The sequence below is a fragment of the Cricetulus griseus genome, chromosome 3 (genome assembly GCF_003668045.3).
Source record: "Cricetulus griseus strain 17A/GY chromosome 3, alternate assembly CriGri-PICRH-1.0, whole genome shotgun sequence".
Classification (NCBI taxonomy): Eukaryota; Metazoa; Chordata; class Mammalia; order Rodentia; family Cricetidae; genus Cricetulus; species Cricetulus griseus.
In genome coordinates this window covers 247,957,988-247,977,526 of record NC_048596.1, presented here as the reverse complement: position 1 = coordinate 247,977,526, position 19,539 = coordinate 247,957,988, and the positions used below count along the sequence as shown (strand labels likewise).

At 39.4% G+C, this 19,539-nt stretch overlaps 1 protein-coding gene across 1 annotated transcript; it reads left to right on the top strand.

Annotated features, from left to right (window-relative positions):
* The first annotated feature begins 781 nt into the window (after window positions 1–781).
* Window positions 782–1,537, top strand: LOC100760697 (hepatoma-derived growth factor-like protein 1). The gene has a single exon (XM_027409576.2). The coding sequence runs from the start codon at window positions 782–784 to the stop codon at window positions 1,535–1,537; it is 756 nt and encodes a 251-aa protein (XP_027265377.1).
* Window positions 1,538–19,539: the final 18,002 nt, after the last annotated feature.

Below are 19,539 nucleotides of genomic sequence, written 5' to 3'. Positions count from 1 at the left end.
CTTCCAGTTATTTCTGCTGCCACTGCTCTCTGAAAGGACACCATTGCTCTGTCTTCACTGCTGCTGCTGCATAAGTGGCTGCTCCCATCAGCAAAGCTAGGACTTGACTACTGCTACAATTATTCTGTCTTTGTGCTGCCTGTTCATCCCACTATACCAACACTAAAATCTGTTCCTAGCCATGTGTCTTTTAGACACCCTACCCAGACTGCTGACTGCCGAGTCTCCCTTCGACAGACTTCCACACGGTCTTTAGACTCAACCTAGTTCTAATGATGGATTCACAGTAAATCAGAAAATGAAACCACTAGACTTCTTAGGGAGGCCTCTTGGGTTTCCTGTAGTGAGCAGACACTGGCCACAAAGTCACTAAAAGATCATTCCAGATTGTTACAAGTTTCACAAAAACATGTTTCCATTTGAATCACTGTGTTTTCTTCCCTCATAGCTTCAATCACAGCCTTGCTGGGCTACCCTGGAATACAACAGGGTCATCTTTATGGCACAGGCGTCTTCAAGATGGAGACACACTGAGTCCTTGTCACCACAACCGCCATGCTATTTGCGGTAACATTCAGGTAACCATGGCATCCATGTCAGGCTCCACTAGCCATTGGCTCTCCGAGATAATGCCCTCTTTGCAGTGCAACATTCTGAAGAAGGAAGCGTTGCCAGCGTCCTCGAGATGGCCCTGGTGCTCACGCGCACTCGGCCCAGTGATCTGCGCAGACGCGGCGGCGGTCCGCTTCCGGTCGCCAAGTTGGGACCCAGCGCACACGCCATGTCTTACTTCAGCCACCCTAAGTACAAGACCGGGGATCTGGTGTTTGCCAAGTTGAAGGGCTACGCCCACTGGCCTGCGAGGATCGAGCAGGTGGCGGAGCCCAACCGCTACCAGGTGTTCTTCTTCGGGACCCACGAGACGGCCTTGCTGGGCCCCAAGCACCTGTTCCCTTACGAGGAGTCCAAGGAGAGGTTCGGCAAGCCCAACAAGAGGCGCGGCTTCAGCGAGGGGCTCTGGGAGATTGAGCATGATCCAATGGTGGAGGCCTCCCCGTCCCTGTGCTCGGGGGAGGAGCAGGGCTGCGACCAGGGGCCCGGGCTCCGGGACGAGCCAGAGCCGGGACTGGAGCCGGAGTCCCTCTGTGAGCTGGAGCCAGGGCCAGAGCCTGAGACCGTGTCTGAGCAGCAGCCAGGGCCCCAGCCTGCCTATGGCCTGCTGGACGCGGCGGCGGAGGAAGAGCCGGGCCTTGGCGAGGAGGCTGAGGCAGGAGATCAGCACGCAGAGGCCGAGGCCGAGGCCAAGGAGCCACGGCATCTGAAGAGGAGCGCGGGGGAGCAGACACAGGACGCCCCCAAACGGCCCAGGGAGGCGGCGCCCGGCCCGCTGGAGGTGGAGCCGAGTGGAGAGCGCGAGGCTGAGGCCTGTCCTATCATTGAAGAGCCTGACCAACCCCAGGAGCAGCGGCCTCCCCTGGAGGAAGAGGCCACAGACCAGGAGGCCCCCCTGATTGGTGGAGAAATCGAAGGCCTGTAGTCAAGGTGTCCACAGAAGAGCCCTCTGCCCCATCCTGGTGCCACCTGGCTGTGGCTGGCAAAACCCACTAGGACCCAGTCCTCACCCCAGTCCGACTCTCCTTCATTTACTCACCTTTTCCAAGCCCGAATTCCTGACACGGGTCAGGCCACCTGACATCAACTTCATGGCTTCAGTCCCGGGCCCCCTTCCTTCCCTGAAGGGCATTTTGGATCTCTGCCTGGGTACCAGGAGTGAAGCGGGTGGAAGACAAAGAGCAGAGACTACTTTCAAAGGTCTGGGAGGGACGATTTGTAAACTGCTGGTATTTGTCCCGTGGGGGCATGAACATTGTCTCCCTGAGTTCCTGTCTCCTCCCATCGCTCTATTCTCATTTTTATAGGTTTGGGGAAAGTGAGACTGAGGGGAGGGGGACCCAGTAAACTTTTCTGTTGTCCCAGACAGTTTGGAGGTTGCTTTCTTTGTTTTGTTTTTCATTAAAACATTTGGGGCTCCCAGATTCTAAGATATGAATAATTTGCTTGCCATTTTGGATAGAAGTGATGAGACATTATCCTCTCTATGTCTGATGGATGCCCTTGGGGACACCTCTGCTGCCTTTTTCAATCCTCCTTGGAGCCCCAAGGCCTTCAGTCATTATATCACTAGGACATAACACTTTAGGAACTACCTTTATTTTGTAAGAGGAATTTTATTTTATTTTATTTAGGAAAACCTTTGGTTGTGCCTGTTCTTAATTTTCCTGAGGCCAATCTCATTTTAATGTGAACCAGGAATTCCCCTTTTGTTTGTAATTTTATGATGTTCCTGTTGTTAGGGCTTTTCTTTGTTTAAGTTGTTTTTTCCATCTTCATGTCACTACCTGGGCCCCTCCGTGTTGTCACCTACAGCAAAATGTAACTACTGAGAAGTTGAGTGACCCTTCCCAAGATCTGTCTCTATGTACCTTTGTGCCTGGACCCTTTTGGCCCTGCCCTTTTCCCTTGGGCTCTAATGAAAAACATTTATCTATACTTTTGGAGGCTTAGGTCTGAGAACCATAGACCACTTCAGTTCTAGGAAATAAAACCATTGATGACTTTACAACAAATCTACTCGGGCCTGTTTCTTTGGTGTCCAAAAGAATGGAGTTTTAAATGTGTTGTCCCTTTTGTAGTACTCAAAGCAAAGACCTACAGAAAAGGATTTTCTTGGAGAAATCTTTGACTGCACTAACATAGTCACTAGAATTCATTCAAGAGAGTGGACAAAGATAAAAAGTCTGGATGATGACAAACAGCACATTTCCTTTCTAATCTAAATGCTTTGTAAGGATTTTTGGTTTGGAGCATGAGTGAAAGGATTGGTTTGGTTCTTTTACTTACCTTCCCCCTACTTTTCAATTAACACTATTTCCTTTAACACCTTTGTCATGAAAATGCAGTTGCTTCATAGTTCCAACATAAAAATATGTAGTAAAACATCTATACAATATTTTAGGCCTTTTGGTGACTTTGTACAACTACACGACAGGAATTTAAATAATCTTAGTCACACAGTCACACGTTGGGGGTCCCAGGTTCTACATGAAGGATTGAGAGATCAATAAATACTGGAGACCACCTAAAAGACCAATTCTTAACCCATCACTAGCGACTAATCCTGTATTCCATACTAGTAAAAATTACTTGAACATTGCCAGCTATGTAAGTTAGGTCATTGACTTACAATTAATGATATTGCAATGAAAGTGGAAATTTACTGCCTACTGAGTTACTAGCATGTACCTTGAAGTATGGCCTTTTTCAACTTTTATACAATCAGCCAAGGTAGCTATTATTATTCAGTGTTTCCTCTAGAAGAACTCTCTTTCACAGGTTTCCTGCTTTCCATTGAACTTTTGGGACTCAAACACAGATTCCTAAAACTTAGAAATTTTCTTCTTAATTGTGCCTTCAAATGCCTCTATGAATTCAAAAGTTAAGAAAGTAGCTAATCCAGCAATGAGTAATCAAGACAGTAGCTAATTTCTAAAGTGAGCCTCTACTTTATGTACAAAATGTCTTTATAATGCAGCCATCCAATTAGACAGCTACTATTATCTCTATTTTAAACCTAAGGGAATTGAGACTCAGAGACATTAAGTAATTTTCCCAGTGGCAAACAATTAGTAAGTGGTAAACCTAGATTCAGACACGGGTTTTCTCTCATTCTAAACCATAGGTGCTTTGTTCCATTTTATCCTTTTCTATTATATAAAACTTCCTATTCAGTTGAGAGCTTTTACTATCTTCTGTTTTGAAGTGAACATTTAGAAATTTGTGAGGGAAAAAATAGATTAACAAACATTGCTTATAGGTGTTTAAAGTCATCTAGGGATGTGGCAATTGTTTTGTATATAAATGACATGGTTAAATGATGAGGACAATTGCACATTCAGTATTTTTCAAGATGCCTAAGAATATAGAAGCTTTGAATATGCCAGAGGCAAGCATAAGCTGTTGATAATGCTTTTGTGGAGACCTATTGTCTGAAATGATTCAATAATCTGAAAGAAGGGAAATGAGTTTACTAGCATTTGTGTCCCTCTCTGTGTTGTTTCTTTACTCTTTTGTGTTTCTATTGTTGGGGATAGAAACGGGTCTCATTAGAAGTGGTGCTCCCACATACCTTCTTAACTGTAATATTGTAGGAAAAATGGTAATCTAACTGCTAGTATGTCAAAAGAATAACGTCCCCATTTTTAAAACACAGTTATAAACCAAAAACAGAAAATGGGTGGGAGGGATCTGTGCTCTCAACCCTTTTATCAAAACAATAGAAACCACTATGTGCTGTGGTGACCTATAGATGGCTTGGTCTTGAGCTGAAACTCAAGCTATTTAAAATTTCAGGAATCCCAATATTGCTTTTGTTTTTCTCTGAGCAGTGCATGCCCCAGTGACAGAATTAGAGATAAATGATTACTTACCTTTCTGAACAAAGCTGGCTGCTTGATCTTCCACTGAAGCCATGATTCACTATCCAGCCATAGATATGCTTTTTCAGAAGGCTCTGTTTCAGATGCCCCAAGCAAAGGTATGTTTAACACTGCTGCTTCAAAGACATGGTGAACATACTGGATTCTGTAATAATTTCAAAGTATTCTATATTTCACACACGCATCACTTTGTTAGAGGATTAAGATTCCACTGAGACTTGTAAGGTTTGTTGCTTAATTTCAGTCAGGATTGAGCTATCACCTGCTCTGCAAATTTGAATCCAATGTGTCAGCTGTTCCTTTTGGTACATAGCACCATTGCACTTTTTAAAAATATACCAGATATTAGGATACACAAGACACCTTCAGTTTACTTTGGTGTCAACACTTGCCATAGAAAACCTTCTGCCCCACATTCTTGCTTTCATAGCTCCTGGTATGCAAAAAAGTTCTCCATCTTCTTAGCCTGGGCAGCCACTCAAGGTAAGACCATCCCCCATGTCTGTTCCCACCACTGTGTGCTCAAGCTGATTGTAGCCTAATTTCCTGTGGAATTATTAGTCCTTTACTCGCACATACAAGCATGCTACAATAGGCACACAATAGTTATTTTATAAATGTTTGAAGGTCAGCTATCAAATACCCCTTGTAGTCATGGTGATGAAGTGACAGTTATGATGTGACATTGAGTATACTCTGACAGAAAACAGAGTGAGGGTGTAGTTACCTACAATGACAAAAGCTGGTTGTAGAATTTCTGTGTTCAGGTAAGTAGCTGGCCATTTTATTATGGTGACTTGAAAACTTGATTCAACAGTTCTCAAAGATGTGAAGACATTGGTCAATGTCAAAGCAAAAATTGCTTCTTAACCAGACACTGTAATATTTGAGTCATTTGTCTCAATTAGGCCACAGGCAAGACATACAGTCTACAGTGCATGGGTCCTTGTGTGGACAGGAGATATTCTGACAGTTTTCAGACATGAGCCACAAATTGACCATTTCATAAAAACATTACAATAGTGGAGGTGAGCATGCCAGGGGGAATCTGAATCAGGATTTATCTCAGGCTCTTAGTCAGGTACATATGTCCCTGTAAACCCTCTCGGAGTTTAATGTACTTAAAGGAATGGAATCTGTTCACTTAACTGTGGCTGCTTCCCAGCCTCCCTTGCTTACTATCTTGCCTCAGCTACAGTTCGCTGTTCCACTCCTGGTGAACTAACTGATCATAGCAGTCTTTGGAATCATGGAGCTATCCTAACATGACTTTCTATGATAAGTCCACAGGGAATTTTCTCCTTGTAGTCTGGCCAGCATGGTAGTTACTTTTCTCCTGCTGTGACCTATATACTTGATAAGAAACAAGTTAGAAGGAAAAGATTTATTTTGGCTCAGGGGATACAGTCTGCCATGCAGAGGAGGTGTGTTGGACAGCTGTGGCAGGATAAACTTGCTCACCTCTGGGTAGATTGGGAGTCAGAGAAGGGATGATCAGCTCACTTTTTCCTTCGTAATTCACTCCAGGGTTCCAACCCATGGAGTGGTACCATCTACATTCACAACAGAACTCCTTCCACCATCCCCAGTTAAAAATTTCCGGAAAATCTCTCATAGATGCATCCAAAAATTTTCCCAGTTAATTACCTTAGTGTTTCTTAATCCAGTCAGGATGACAATATTAATTAATCACTACATCCAGAAAAGATGACAGCAAAGTTTCTGGATGGATTGAAACACATGGTCTAGTGGAAGTGCTGGTCCTAGATTGGCCAAGTCTTAAGAATAGGAACCAACAAAACATACCTCATCTGCCTCATTGTCCTGGTATGTGGCTTGTGCCCAAGGACTTTGGGTCACTTTTTGCTCTTCCACTTGTGTCATTTTGGAAGAAGTGTTCCTTCTGTTCAGTTATATTTCCTTGTTCCTCCTATGAAAGTTTTCCTTCAGTAGCTTCCACAGAATTTCATAGCATTCAAAATATGTTATCATGAAACCGTAGGTTTCCTCAACAGTGTCAACTCTACTCTCACACAAATGTCCCTTTATTGTTTTTATCAACCACTGAACTGACTATTCCATGTAGACAGCAACAATTCCCTTCATATTTCTAAGAGCCTAGGAATGCGCCCTGCTCATCTTAACAAATGATCATTGAGAAGGAAACGAATATACACATGACTGATTGGCTGCTGCTACATTCCCACACCAGCCCTCAGAGGCTAGCAAGTTACATTAATTTTGTCATCTTTAGTAAAACACGGTAATGGAGGCTAATACTATTTTTAAATGATTGTGTACCATTTATTTTATAAAATCATTTTGCTTTTTATGTTATTTACTTCATAAAATTATATTTGTTAGTCTCACAAAGTAGTACCTCATCTGACTGAAACCCAACTATGATAACTCAAATCATGAAAGGTTTCCATCTGTACTAATTACCTTTCTCCTGCTGTGGTCCAATACCTGGCAGAGCAATTTAAGGGAAAGGAGGTTATTTTGACTCAGTGTGAGGGAAAGCAGTTCAGGTCAGGAAAAGCTGGATGCCAGGCAGCTGCTTGGTGGTGAGATTCTGCAGCTGAGACTGCTGACCTCACATCTCAGTGGAAGAAGAAGCAGAGACCAGACAAAAACAGGGCTGACTAGAAAGCTGGAGACCCTCCTCCAGCAAAGCAGCATTATTAAAAGCTTCATAACGTCTAAGAGACAGCACCTCCCACTAGATACCAAGTGTGCAAACCCATGAGCCTGTGCAGGGCTATTCGCCTTTAAACCCCAATACCATCTGCATCCTGAGTATGAATAAGTATATCAAATACAAGTCTAGAAGTTGTTTTTATCTTTAGGAATTTGATATTTCATTTTTAAGGGTAGGGATCAAACCCAGATCTTCACACATCTAAGGCAAGACCTTTGCACTGAGCTTCTTTGATAGTGCATTATTGACTCAGCTTCCTTCAATGTACGAAGCAGCTTCATGGTGTTAGGCTCTGAGCTGTCCAGACTCAGGAAAATCCTGGATCCCCCATTTAAGAGCTATGTCATCTAAGATTCCTTCAGTCAAAGGCACTGAAAGTGACTTCCAGATTGCAAATTTTTTATGAAAAGCAAATGAGCACAAATATCTTAAAATATCACACATAGTACAGAGCACAAAACAGAGATTCTATGTATGTTGCTTTTTTCCCCTTCAACCTAATCTAGAGGACTAACCGTAACAAACAACCAGAAATAATTAGAGCCCAGTTTATTGCCTTGATTTGAGAAAACACTGGAGGCCTTCACCAAATGCAAACAGCTCACTGTGATATAGATGGCAATTCTATATTTAGTCTGCCCATATTATACCCAGAGAAGCTGAAAGCTCATTCTTCTGTTTCCTCATATTGCTCTTCAATAGCTTCTTTAAATTCCCTCACTGGTAGCTGAGTTATTTCATACAGACATATCCAATTTTAAATATTCCTCTTTTTTTGGCCTGACTCATCCCTCCTGTGCCCAGCTTTATTGCTCTCATTATTTCCCCAGGATGCACTCACTGGTTTCCAGTGGGTATTTCTTAAGTGTATCTCCTTAAGCACTGTGCATTCCTGGCTTTTTTCCTCATTGGTAGAAATAGTAATTGTATTGCTCTAGTTATTTCTTGGCTCCCTTGCCTTTTTTTCCAATGTACCTATCTTTCCACACATAATTTTAATGAGCTGCCCAACTCGATTACTGAAAGCCACTGGAGTGTTACAGCAGGTAGACCATTCTTCCCAGGAGCTCACACAGGTTACAAAGTCCCTCTTCATTTTGATTTTGCCTTCTCTTTCTACCTTTCTTCCTTTTTTCCTTCTTCATATCTTGGGCATCTCTCCATCACAGTCATTATCCTGCTCTCTTGGTGATCTACTTAACACTTCATTAAAACTGTATTCTGCTGGGTTCTTTTCTCCCTGTCTCCCTGCCTTTCACATGTCACCAAGATGTCCTTTTACTCTTTTGCTTTTGATTCTTCTGGTGCCTGAATTTGTCAATCATTACTTTTCTCCTTAGAGAGGTTTCTTAGCCTGCCTCCCATAACAATATTGTATTCCAGTCTGTGCCTTATTGCATTCAGGTGCAATTAATTTTTCCTTCCCTTATTCTGTCTTTACTTTTACCATTAGATTTTGGGCTATTACACTGATTTTATTCAGCAACTGCACTGATCAAGGCATCTCAGATGTCCTTATAACCAAAGCAAAAATAGGAAAAGACACATTATCATTGCATGACAGTATCATTTCTTCTTTGAAAAATTAAAAGACACTGGAGCATTAGTAACCTTGTTAACAACGTTGCTTGTGATAGTTAGGGTGAGGACTATAGGAGAAATCATTTTTATTTTAAAGGAAGAATTGTGCCAGCACTACATGGCTGCTTGAGCCCTTGAAAAACAGAAGAAAAGATGGACAGGTTCTGTACCATCCTGATCCTTGTGCACTAAACAAGGAATGCATTAGTCCAACTCATATTGAACTCACAGGGTCTCATAGAATATGACTAAGTAAGGAAAGTGAATTTTCAATTACATTTAAGTAAATTAGGCTCTGCATGTTAAAGAACTCTTATAAAGACTGATGATCACATTCAGCTATTGTGATAGAACTAAACATTTCTGTAGTCTACAAGTTTATATCATTATTGTCTTTACCCAAGGTTTACAATCTTTTCTAGTTTTTTTATAATTTATGTATTTATTTGGGGATGACACATGTGTCATAATGCATGCTGGTAGATCACAGCAAAACTTTCATGAGTTGGTTCTCTCCCCACTGTGGATCGTAGGAAGGTGACTCAAATTGTCAGACTTGATGGCAAGTGCCTTTACCCACTGAGACATTTCACTAGTCAATGTCATCTTTTAATGTAGTAAAATTAGCCTAGGGCTGGCATGATGGGGATAATGCATGTGACATCTGAAAGAGGTTACTATGTCCACTCATGGAGCATTTACACTGTACCAGATACTTTTCTAGGAGCTCAAGATGCATTGGTGAGTAAGTTAAAAATGGATCACAGTTTTAATTTCAATTCAGCAGCAAGATAAAAACAAGAGGACATTGAATGGGGAAATTAAATGGTTAGAAATTATAAAATTATATTTCTTTGAAAATACAAAGAGTGAAGAGAGCAGAAGAGCAGAAGATGGAATCCTGCCATTTTCAATAAGCCATAAAGGAGGTGGCCCGGTGTGCTATGACACAGGGCTTTCTCCTTTCCTTACCTTCAAATGATTCCCCAGAATAAAGAAAACACAGTGGTACCATATGAATAGGATCTTGAGGCCACTGTAACTGTTAAAATATAAATGATCCCCAAATGTAAATAATTTGTTATTAATAATCAATTACTACTGGTTCAGCTCAAGCTGAAAGAGATACACAAACCTTAGAATATTTGAAGTGAAAACTCTCTCTTGGTAGCACTTATTTACTCATTTATCACAGATATCCACAGCATTTCAAATTTTGATGTAGACCTAGATAAAACACTCCACAATTGAAATCATTAAATTTGTTGCGGCATATCTTCTGCAGCACTTATTTCAATAAGGAGGACCATGGGATGTTATTGACTATCTTGTCACAGTGATAACAATATGCTTATTAGGAATACACTTGAACACTCTGAGGATATAGACGCACTGGAGACAGAAGCTGTAGAAAGTAGAGGTTGGTAGAGTATTCCCAAAGCACTTTACTGTCACACTCCTATAATTGAGGTCTTGAAAAATGTTTTCCTGGCATCCACCCATGACAAATCTTACTAGCTTGTGACCCTGAAAGCACACAGAGTTGGGGCACCTTGGGGCACAGACAGAGAGTAGGGAGTGTGTCTAAACAGAGGAGACTCCTAAAAAATTGTTTTATCATTTCTAGTTAGGCCAAAGGTTTTCCTTTAATTATATAGAAATATTTCTAGTCTAAGTTTCTTATCACATTTTTTGCTTTAAAAGCCTTTTAAAAAACATTTTTCTAGTCCAAATTGTTTTTCCAAGGCAAAAACAGACTTGAAGCTGATATAATAGATACAAATAAAATATGTTATAGAACTGTATTCTATGCATGTTTTGAATTGAAGAAATGGTATACTGGTAAGATTTTGTAAAATAAAACTAAAAGTGTTAACATGTTAAGTAAGTGGTGAAAACTGAGTTTGAATGAATCTACACACTGAAAATAAGAAAATTCAAGATAAATTTAAAGGCTTCCTTTCTAAAATACAGACTCTCTAACATTTGTGAGCTCTACCTCTTGGAATTCCTAACTCCTGCTCCTCTTGTTGCCTGCCATTGCCTCTAGCTTTGGAGGTCAGAGCTTTGAAGTACATACATCATAAGTTCCTAGGAAATATTAGATATTGGGATAAACATACATCTGGCCTATGAGATTCAGTAAATTAATAAAGTAACTGAGTGTCCCTTTTTTCACTTTTACTATGGTCAGATAGAAATCAACACCTCACTTTATTTTGGTTATGATTATATGTTTGAATGCTAACTATATGTAATTCATTGTGGATATTCTGTAATACTCATGAAGGGAGGGATACAAAGAAACAGAAAGGAAGAGAATGATTATGCTAGTTACTTTTGTTGTTGTCACCATATTCCAAAGAAATAATAAATTAAGAGATGGAGGGTTTATTTCAGCTTACAATTCAAGGACACTGTCCATTATGGTAGGAAAAGCCTGACAGCAGGAGCAAGGCAACTGGTCACATTGTACCAACAGGCTAGAATCCAAGAATAGATGGGTTGTGGGGCCAGGCTATGAAACCTCAAGACCTGCCCCCATGCCCTCTTTCCCCAACAAGCCTCTACCTCCTAGAAGTTACACACCTTTCCAAACATCATCTCCACCTGGAAACCAAGTTTTTAAATATATGAGCCTGTGGTAGCCAATTCACATCCTAACCACCGGAGACAGAGGTTGGACCTCATGTGTTCAATTTAAAATGCAAAAAGAATACATGAATTTATTTTTAAAAGCAAAAATCATTCTACTTTCATTTGCTAAATGTCATTTCTCGTAGAGAGTACCATCTACATCTGTTCCCAGAAACAACAATAAAAATAATCTGTGCATGAGAACAAACCTCTAGGTCTTTGGCTCCAGTCATTCTAGCCCTTCAGGCTGAGTCTAAAGAAAAAGAACAAATTAACAACAATGGTCTGCAGCAATGCCCAAATCTTCCTATCCAAGTTGTAGCTTGATGTATGTATTGTACCATAGCCCTAAAGGGAATCCTTATAAAGGTTGGAACCCTCATGCCTGTTCCAAAGCTTACATGTGTTGGTTGGACCCCAGTCTTTCAAGAACCTTCTTCAAGGAAACTGCATCTATTTATTTGTTGGAGGATTTTTCTTCTGATTTACAAGGTAACAATAACTCATATTTATCAAATTTTGAGAATATCAAAGAAACATAAAATGTGGCTTATGACAAAATATAGCTTCATGTCATACACAGAGGTTAGTTTTAGTCATTAAAATCAATAGATTTCCTTAAGAATGAAATCACAAAAATAATTAGCGTAGTATACATCCTGCAGGCCTAGTCTCAGCACTCATTCCCTCAGGGCACAAACAGTGGTATGTTACGGTTATCACTTCTTTCTCCTGGTAAAGACCGTTATTCATAGCAGGGTGCTGCAGGTCACTAGCATGATCTTTATGCAAAGGGTCCTGCTATTCATTCTGTCTTCTCTGGATTGTGAGTTATAACCTTCAGATATGGGACCCAGTTCACTCTTTGTATATGAAATGTAGATTTGACCTTGTGTGTTGTCCTTCTAAGCCTTCCATGATCTCACAAAACCTGGACATAAAACTTTTAAACAGGCTTGCAAAAAAAAAAAAAAAAAAAACACCTGAAAATCTCCAACTGTGTTTTGGTTTTGAGTTTAAATCATATTATTCACTTCATTTGTTGGTTTTGCTATTAAGATGCCTGGGGCAGCCAGTTGCAACTGAGAGGGCAGACTTGTCATTGTTGGTAATTAGAAGGAGCCTGAGAGATTCAAGGTGTCTCAGAATTCATAATGGCTTGGGAAAAAAAAAAAACACCAATGTGTTGGGGAGATGCATTTCTCTGAATTTGTTCAAGCAATGTGGCTGTCTTTTTAACCTTGCTGCCTGGCTCATTACACATGCAGTCAGTCACCAAAGCCCCTGGCTCCCTGCTGTGCTCCTGCAGCCTGATAGAATGCATCAAATATTAGATGAATCTTCTGGATTTTCCTCTATTGGTAACTGCTCTGAGATTTTGCCCACATCAAAATAGCTATAGATTGAAGTCAATTCTTAACACTTAAAGTATTCAGTAGGCAAAGAAAAAGTCTGTGATGAACTAATAAAGAAATGTAAGACATAGAGCAAAGCATTACCAGCCTACAATCCTCTTCACCAAAGAAACTAGGAAACAAGAAGGACTCTAATGAAAAAAATGCATGGACCCCAGGAATGGAAAGGGGCAGGAACCTGAGCTAGTTGGGAGCATTAGGTTAGGAGACAGGGAGCTGCCAGAATGAGAGGAGGAGATGAGGAGAGGAGAGGAGGAAATGGAGGAGCAGAAATATTGAGTTGGGGGAAGAATAGAGGAGAGCAGGATAAGAATACCATATTAGAGGGAGCCATTATAGGTCCAAGCAGAGATCTGGCACTAGGGAGATTTCCAGAGACCTACAAGGATGACACGAACTGACAATCTAGGAAATGGTGGAGAGGATAACCTAAATGCCCTTCCCCTATGTAGACTGATGACTACTTTTTATTCCATTCTAGAGCCCCGATCCAGTGGCTGATGGAAGCAGAGGCAGACTCCCACAGATATACTCTGAACTGAACTCTGGAACTTAGTTGAAGAGAGGGAGGAATGAAGATCAAAGGAGTGGGTACCAGGCTGGTGAAACCCACAGAAACAGCTTGCCTGTACAAGGGGGAGCACATGGACCCCAGACTGCTGTCTGGGAGGCCAGCACAGGACTGATCCAGATCCCTGAACATGGATGTCAATGAGGAGGCCTCTGCACTCTAGGGGGGCCCTGGTAGTGGATTAGTATTTTCCCATGGTGTAAGAAGGGTCTTTGAGAGCCCATTCCATGTGAAGGGATGCATTCTCGGCCTGGACACATGGAGAAGGGCCTAGGCCAGGACAAGGATGATGTGGTGGACTTTGGGGAGCCCCTGTCAAGGGCCCTACCATGCTTGGGGAGGGGATGGTGGATGGGGTGGGGAATAGGTGGGGGTAGGGGAGGGAGGGATGGGGGAAGGGAGAGAGAGGGAGAAGGGATTGACATGTACAGCAAGCTTGTTCCTAATTTGAACTAATAAAAAATTAAAAAGAAACGTAAAATATACTGTTTTGCATATATTTTAAAGCCTGTAACTTGATTTACTAAAGAAATGGGTCAACATAGAATCTTCTAATCCTTAAAATATAATGAAATCTTTGCAGGGCAAATATCTATCTATGACTTATATAAAGCTGTCTTTGTGATGAGGTAAATATATCTAATCCTGTAAAACAGTTTTGCTTTATCAATGTCTCATAAAAAAATAACTCTACTGTTTCTAAAAGCCACAACCATTAGGGCTCTTTGAAAACTGACTTTCAAACAAAGTAATTATGTCAGTGTATGTCAGTGCTAGGGCACTTTCTCAGTAATGTATACTGGTGCCACAGTGAAGTCAAGTCCATTGATACCCATGGCGAAGTAATTTTGATTATCTTCATTAATAACTTCCCTCCAAATTTGAGAGTTTAAGATTAAGGTAATGTAAAATCATTAAAACACTTTGGGTCATTTATATCTTGTTTTGGACAACATCCATGTATCTCACTCATTCGTCTTAAAAATGAAACCTGGCTCAGTTTTCTTCACTCCTCTTCTAAGCACTAGAAGTCATCCTGAATTTTTACATTTGGAATGAGATGGAGTTACAATTTTGATGTTTGGAAAGAGATTGAATTACATTTCACTGAAGAAAATTTCCTTAACCTGAATAAGGCGTTATGTACTTCCCCAGTATAAGAAGCATACATAACACCAAATTGACTGGACTAGAAAATAAATTCCCTACAGTACATAATAATCAAAACCTTAAACATACAGAACAAGGAAAGAATATTAAAATCTGCAAGGGGAAAAAACTAGTAACATATAAAGGAACACTATTAGAATAACAGCTATTGTGGTACCAGCTGATTTCTGATTGGAAACTCTACAATCCAGAAGGACCTGGAAAAATATTCTACAAACTCTAAGAGACCACAGATGCCAGCCCAGATTATGACATCCAGAAAAACTTTTAGTCACAACAGATGGAGAATAAGGCATTCCATGATAAAATCAAATTAAGCAACATCTAGTTACAAATCCAGCCCAAAGAAGGCACTATAAAGAAAACACTAATCTAAAGATGTTATTCATATCTAGAAAAAAAGAAAAAATAATCTCAAGTCAAAACACAAGAAACACACACACACTACCACCACCATTGCAGCAGCAGCGACAACAGAAGCATCAGCACCAGCAGCAACAGCAACAACAAAATAGTGTGAATTAACAAACACCTCTCATTAAAATATTTCAACATCGATGGTCCCAATTGCCCAATAAAAAGAAAGACTCACAGAATAGATATGAAAGCAGTATCCATCTTTCTTCTGTATCCAACACACATACACACATACACACACATCCCTTAATATCAAGGGAAGACATAACCTGAGGAGAAAGGGATGGGAAAATTCAAATAAATGGACTTACAAAACAAGCAGATATAACCATTTTTATATTTAAAAAAATAGACTTCAAATAAAAACTAATCAGACAAGATATGGGAGGACACTATATATTCATCAAAGGAAAAATCCAACAAGAGAATGTTGATATTCTTACCATCTATGCACCAAATCCAAGAGTACCCAAGTTCTAAAAAAAAAAAAAGCACTAACACAGCTTAAATAATACATTCCTCCTGGCATTGATAGTAGGAGACTTCAGTACTCCATTTTCACCAAGTGACTGGAATCCAGACCAAAAAAAAAAAAAAAAAAAAACAATAAAAAACAGAGAAATGCTGGAGGTTACTAATGTTATAAAAAAAAATGGACCTAAAGATATTTACAGAATATTTCACCCAAATGCAAAAGAATATACATTATTTTCATCACCTCAAGTAACTTTCTGCAAAATTAATCATATACTTGGACACAAAACAAGTCTCAACAGATACAAGAAAATTTAAATAACACCATGCATCCTTCTGACTACCATAGTTTAGAGCTAGATGTCAATATGACAGGAACAACCAAAAACTTAGAAACTGATGTAAATGGAACAACCTACTAATTAATGAAAAATGGATCAAGACAGAAATGACAAACTTTATAGAAATCAACAAAAATGAAAGCACAGTATATACCATCTTATGTGAAAGAATGATGATAATCCTAAGAGGAAAGTTCCAAGTACTACATAAAAAATTGGAGAGATCTCATACTGGTAACTTAACAGGACACTGAATGAAACTCAAAAAGAAAAAGAAAAGAAAAGAAAGAAAAAGAAAAATAAACCCCAAAGGAAGAGACAGAAAGAAATTATCAAATTTGTTGTAAAAATCAATAAAATAGAAACAAAAACTACAAAGAATCAATGAAACAGAGATGGTTCTTTGAGAAAAACAAAACAGTAAGATTGACAAACCATTACCCAAGTTAACAAAAAGAGATGAGAGAAGATGCCAGTTAATATAATTAGAGATGAAAAGTGGGACATAACAATGGACACTTGAGGAAATCCAGAAAATCATAAGGATATACTTACAAACCTATGCTTCACCAAACTGAAAAATCTAACAAAAATGGACAGTTTTCTCAATACGTATGACTCTCAAGTTCAATTGAAATCTTATAAACAATTTAAGCAGACCTATAACACCTAATGAAATAGAAGCCATAAAATGTCTCCAATTATAGAGATAGATTATTTTAAGGAAGGATTCCACCAGACTTTTAAAGAAGAATTGATGCCAATATTCACAAATTTCACTATAGAAATCTGAGGAACATTGGCCAATTTATTTTATGAGGCCACAGTTACTCTAACACTGAAATCATATAAAGGCCCAAGAAAGAGAATTATACATAAATTTACCTTATAAACATAGCTGAAAAAATTATCAATAAAATATATGCAAACTGAATCCAAGGACATACCAAAAAGTTCAGTCACCCTGATGAAGTAGGCTTAATTCAAGAGATGCAGGCCTGGTTCAACATATATAAAATGGGAAATACAATCCATCATTTAAACAATGAAAGACAAAATGCCCATGATCTTCTCTTTAGATACAGAAAAGGCCTTTGAATAAATCTACCACTTCTTCATGATAAAATTGCAAGAGAGATTATGGATATAAGGAGCATACTTCTTCCAATACCCACTCAACAGAAACAAACTCAGAAACTGGCACCTAAACCAAGATGCCTAGAGGCTAGTGTCAGAACACAACAACAGGCACTATGTCACCACCCGAGCTCAGTATCCTACTACAGCAAGTCTGGAATATTCCAAAACAGCTAAAGCATAAGAAAAAGTTCTTACGACTAACTTTATAAAAATGATATACAGGGCCGTAAAGATGAAATGAATTAATCCTGTAAGGAAATAAAGGAAAAGACAAGCAGAGGTCTTTAAAGAGAAAATAAACAAATCATTTAAAAACATGAAGGAAATGAGAAAGAATTGGAAGAAATAAATAAATCTGTCAAAGAAAGCCAAGAAATCCAAGGAAAAACAAACAGTTGAAGCAAATGAACAGAACTGTGCAAGACCTGAAAATGGAAATAGAAGCAATAAAGAAAACACAAACTGAGGGAATACTGGAAAATCTAGTAAGTGAACAGAAACTACAGGTACAAGCAGGACAGAAGAGAGAATCTCGGGCATTGAAGATATGATAGGAAAAACAGATACATTGGTCAAAGAAAATGTTAAATCTCTTAAATTCCTGACTCAATATCCAGGAAATCTGAAGCACTATGAAAAAAATAAACCTAAGAATAATAAGAATAGAAGGAGAAGAATCACAGCTCAAAAGCCCAGAAAATATTTTTTAACAAAAATCATAGAAGACAATTTTCCTAACCTAACGAATGACATGCCTATAAAGGAACAGGAAGTGTGCAAGACACCAAATAGATTGGACCAGGAAAACAATTACCATGCCACATAATAATCAAAACACCAAACATACCAAACAAAGAGAATATTAAAAGCTTCAAGTGGAAAAGTCCAAGTTATACATGAAGGCAGACCTATTAGAATTATACTAAACTTGTCAATGGAGATGTGACAGTCATAGAAAAAAAGAGACTATTTTAAAAATAATAAAGTGTTTAAAAAAGGAATAAAGCAATATTGAAGAAAAAAGTCATGTAAAGATGAAAAATACACAGGGGATCTGGATCCTCTATGTTATGGCATTATCTTTGAATTTTTAGATTGCTGAGGAACAAACAATGGTTGCTAAGAGACATTGGATTATGAAGGCTGCTGGATTAAATCAACCTATATATTTTAAAAATGTCTTGACTTCAAAATGTGATACAAAAGATATGTTGTTTTGGGGGAACAGTTATGCTTTTGTTCCCACAGAAAATGAAAGGCTGTGGATTTGTTAAAGGTGGGAAGTGATCAGATTTTATTGAGGAAGACCCCCCTGAAAGTCCAGGCTACTGACATAAAGAAATAAACCAATTTTAGGAGGTCCCATTTATTGATTTTTTGCTCAGTGTCTGTGCTGCTGATGTTACATTTAGGAAGTAGTCTTCCATGCCAATGCTTTCAAGGCTACCTCCCACTTTCTCTTCTATTAGGTTCAGTGTACCTGGATTTATGTTGAGGTCCTTGATCCAGTTGGACTTGAATTTTGAGCATGGTGATAGATATGGATCTATTTGTAATCATCTACATATCAACATTCAGTTATGCAAGCACCAGTCTTTGAAGATGCTTTCTTTTTTCCAGTGTATGTTTTTTTTTTTTTTTTTTTTTGTCAAAAATCAGGTATTCATTGCTATGTGGGTTAATGTCAGGATCTTCAATTCACTTATGTTGGTCCATGTATCTGATTTTATTGCCAGTACCAAGCTGTTTTTATGATTATGGCTCAATAGTAGCGCTTCAAGTCAGAGATGGTGATGCCTCTGGAAATTCTACATTATTTGTAATAGTCAGAATCTGGAAACAAACTAGATGTTCCTCAACCACAGAATGGATGGATAAAATGTGGTGCACTTACCAATGGAGTATTGCTCAGCTGAAATAAAAAACAACCGCCCCCCACCCCCCCATAAAGACCAAAACCAAAAAATCAAAACAATGACATCATGAAATTTGCAGGCAAATGAATGGAACTAGAAAAAAAAATCATTAAGAAAGAGATAACACATATCTGGAAAGATAAACATGATATGCACTCACTTAAGTGGATTACTAGGTGTAAAGCAAAGGATAACCAGACAACAATCCACAGCTCCAGAGAAGCTAGGAAACAAGGAGGAGGACCCTGGGGAGGAGAAATGGATGAGATTTTCTGGGTAAACTGGGGGAGGGAGGAGCAGTAAAGGGGAACGGATGGAGCATGAGAACATGAGGGAGCTGGGTGGCTGATTTGTGTGAGGGCTGGAGTGGGAGAGCAAGGAAGGGGATATCTCAACAGAAGTAGCCATTTCAGGGCTAGGGAGAAATGTGATGCTAGGGAAATGCCCAACAATCCATCAGGATGACCCCAGCTAAGACCCCTAGCAATAGTAGAGAAGGGACCTGAACTGGCCTCCCCCTGTAATCAGATTGGTGACTACCCTGTCATCATAAAACTTTTATCCAGTAACTGATGAAAGCATATGCAAAAATTCACATCCAAGCTAAGGGAGTCCAGTCGAACAGAGGGAGGGGGGATTATATGAGCAAGGCCGGGTAGGATCAAGAGAATGACAGGGAA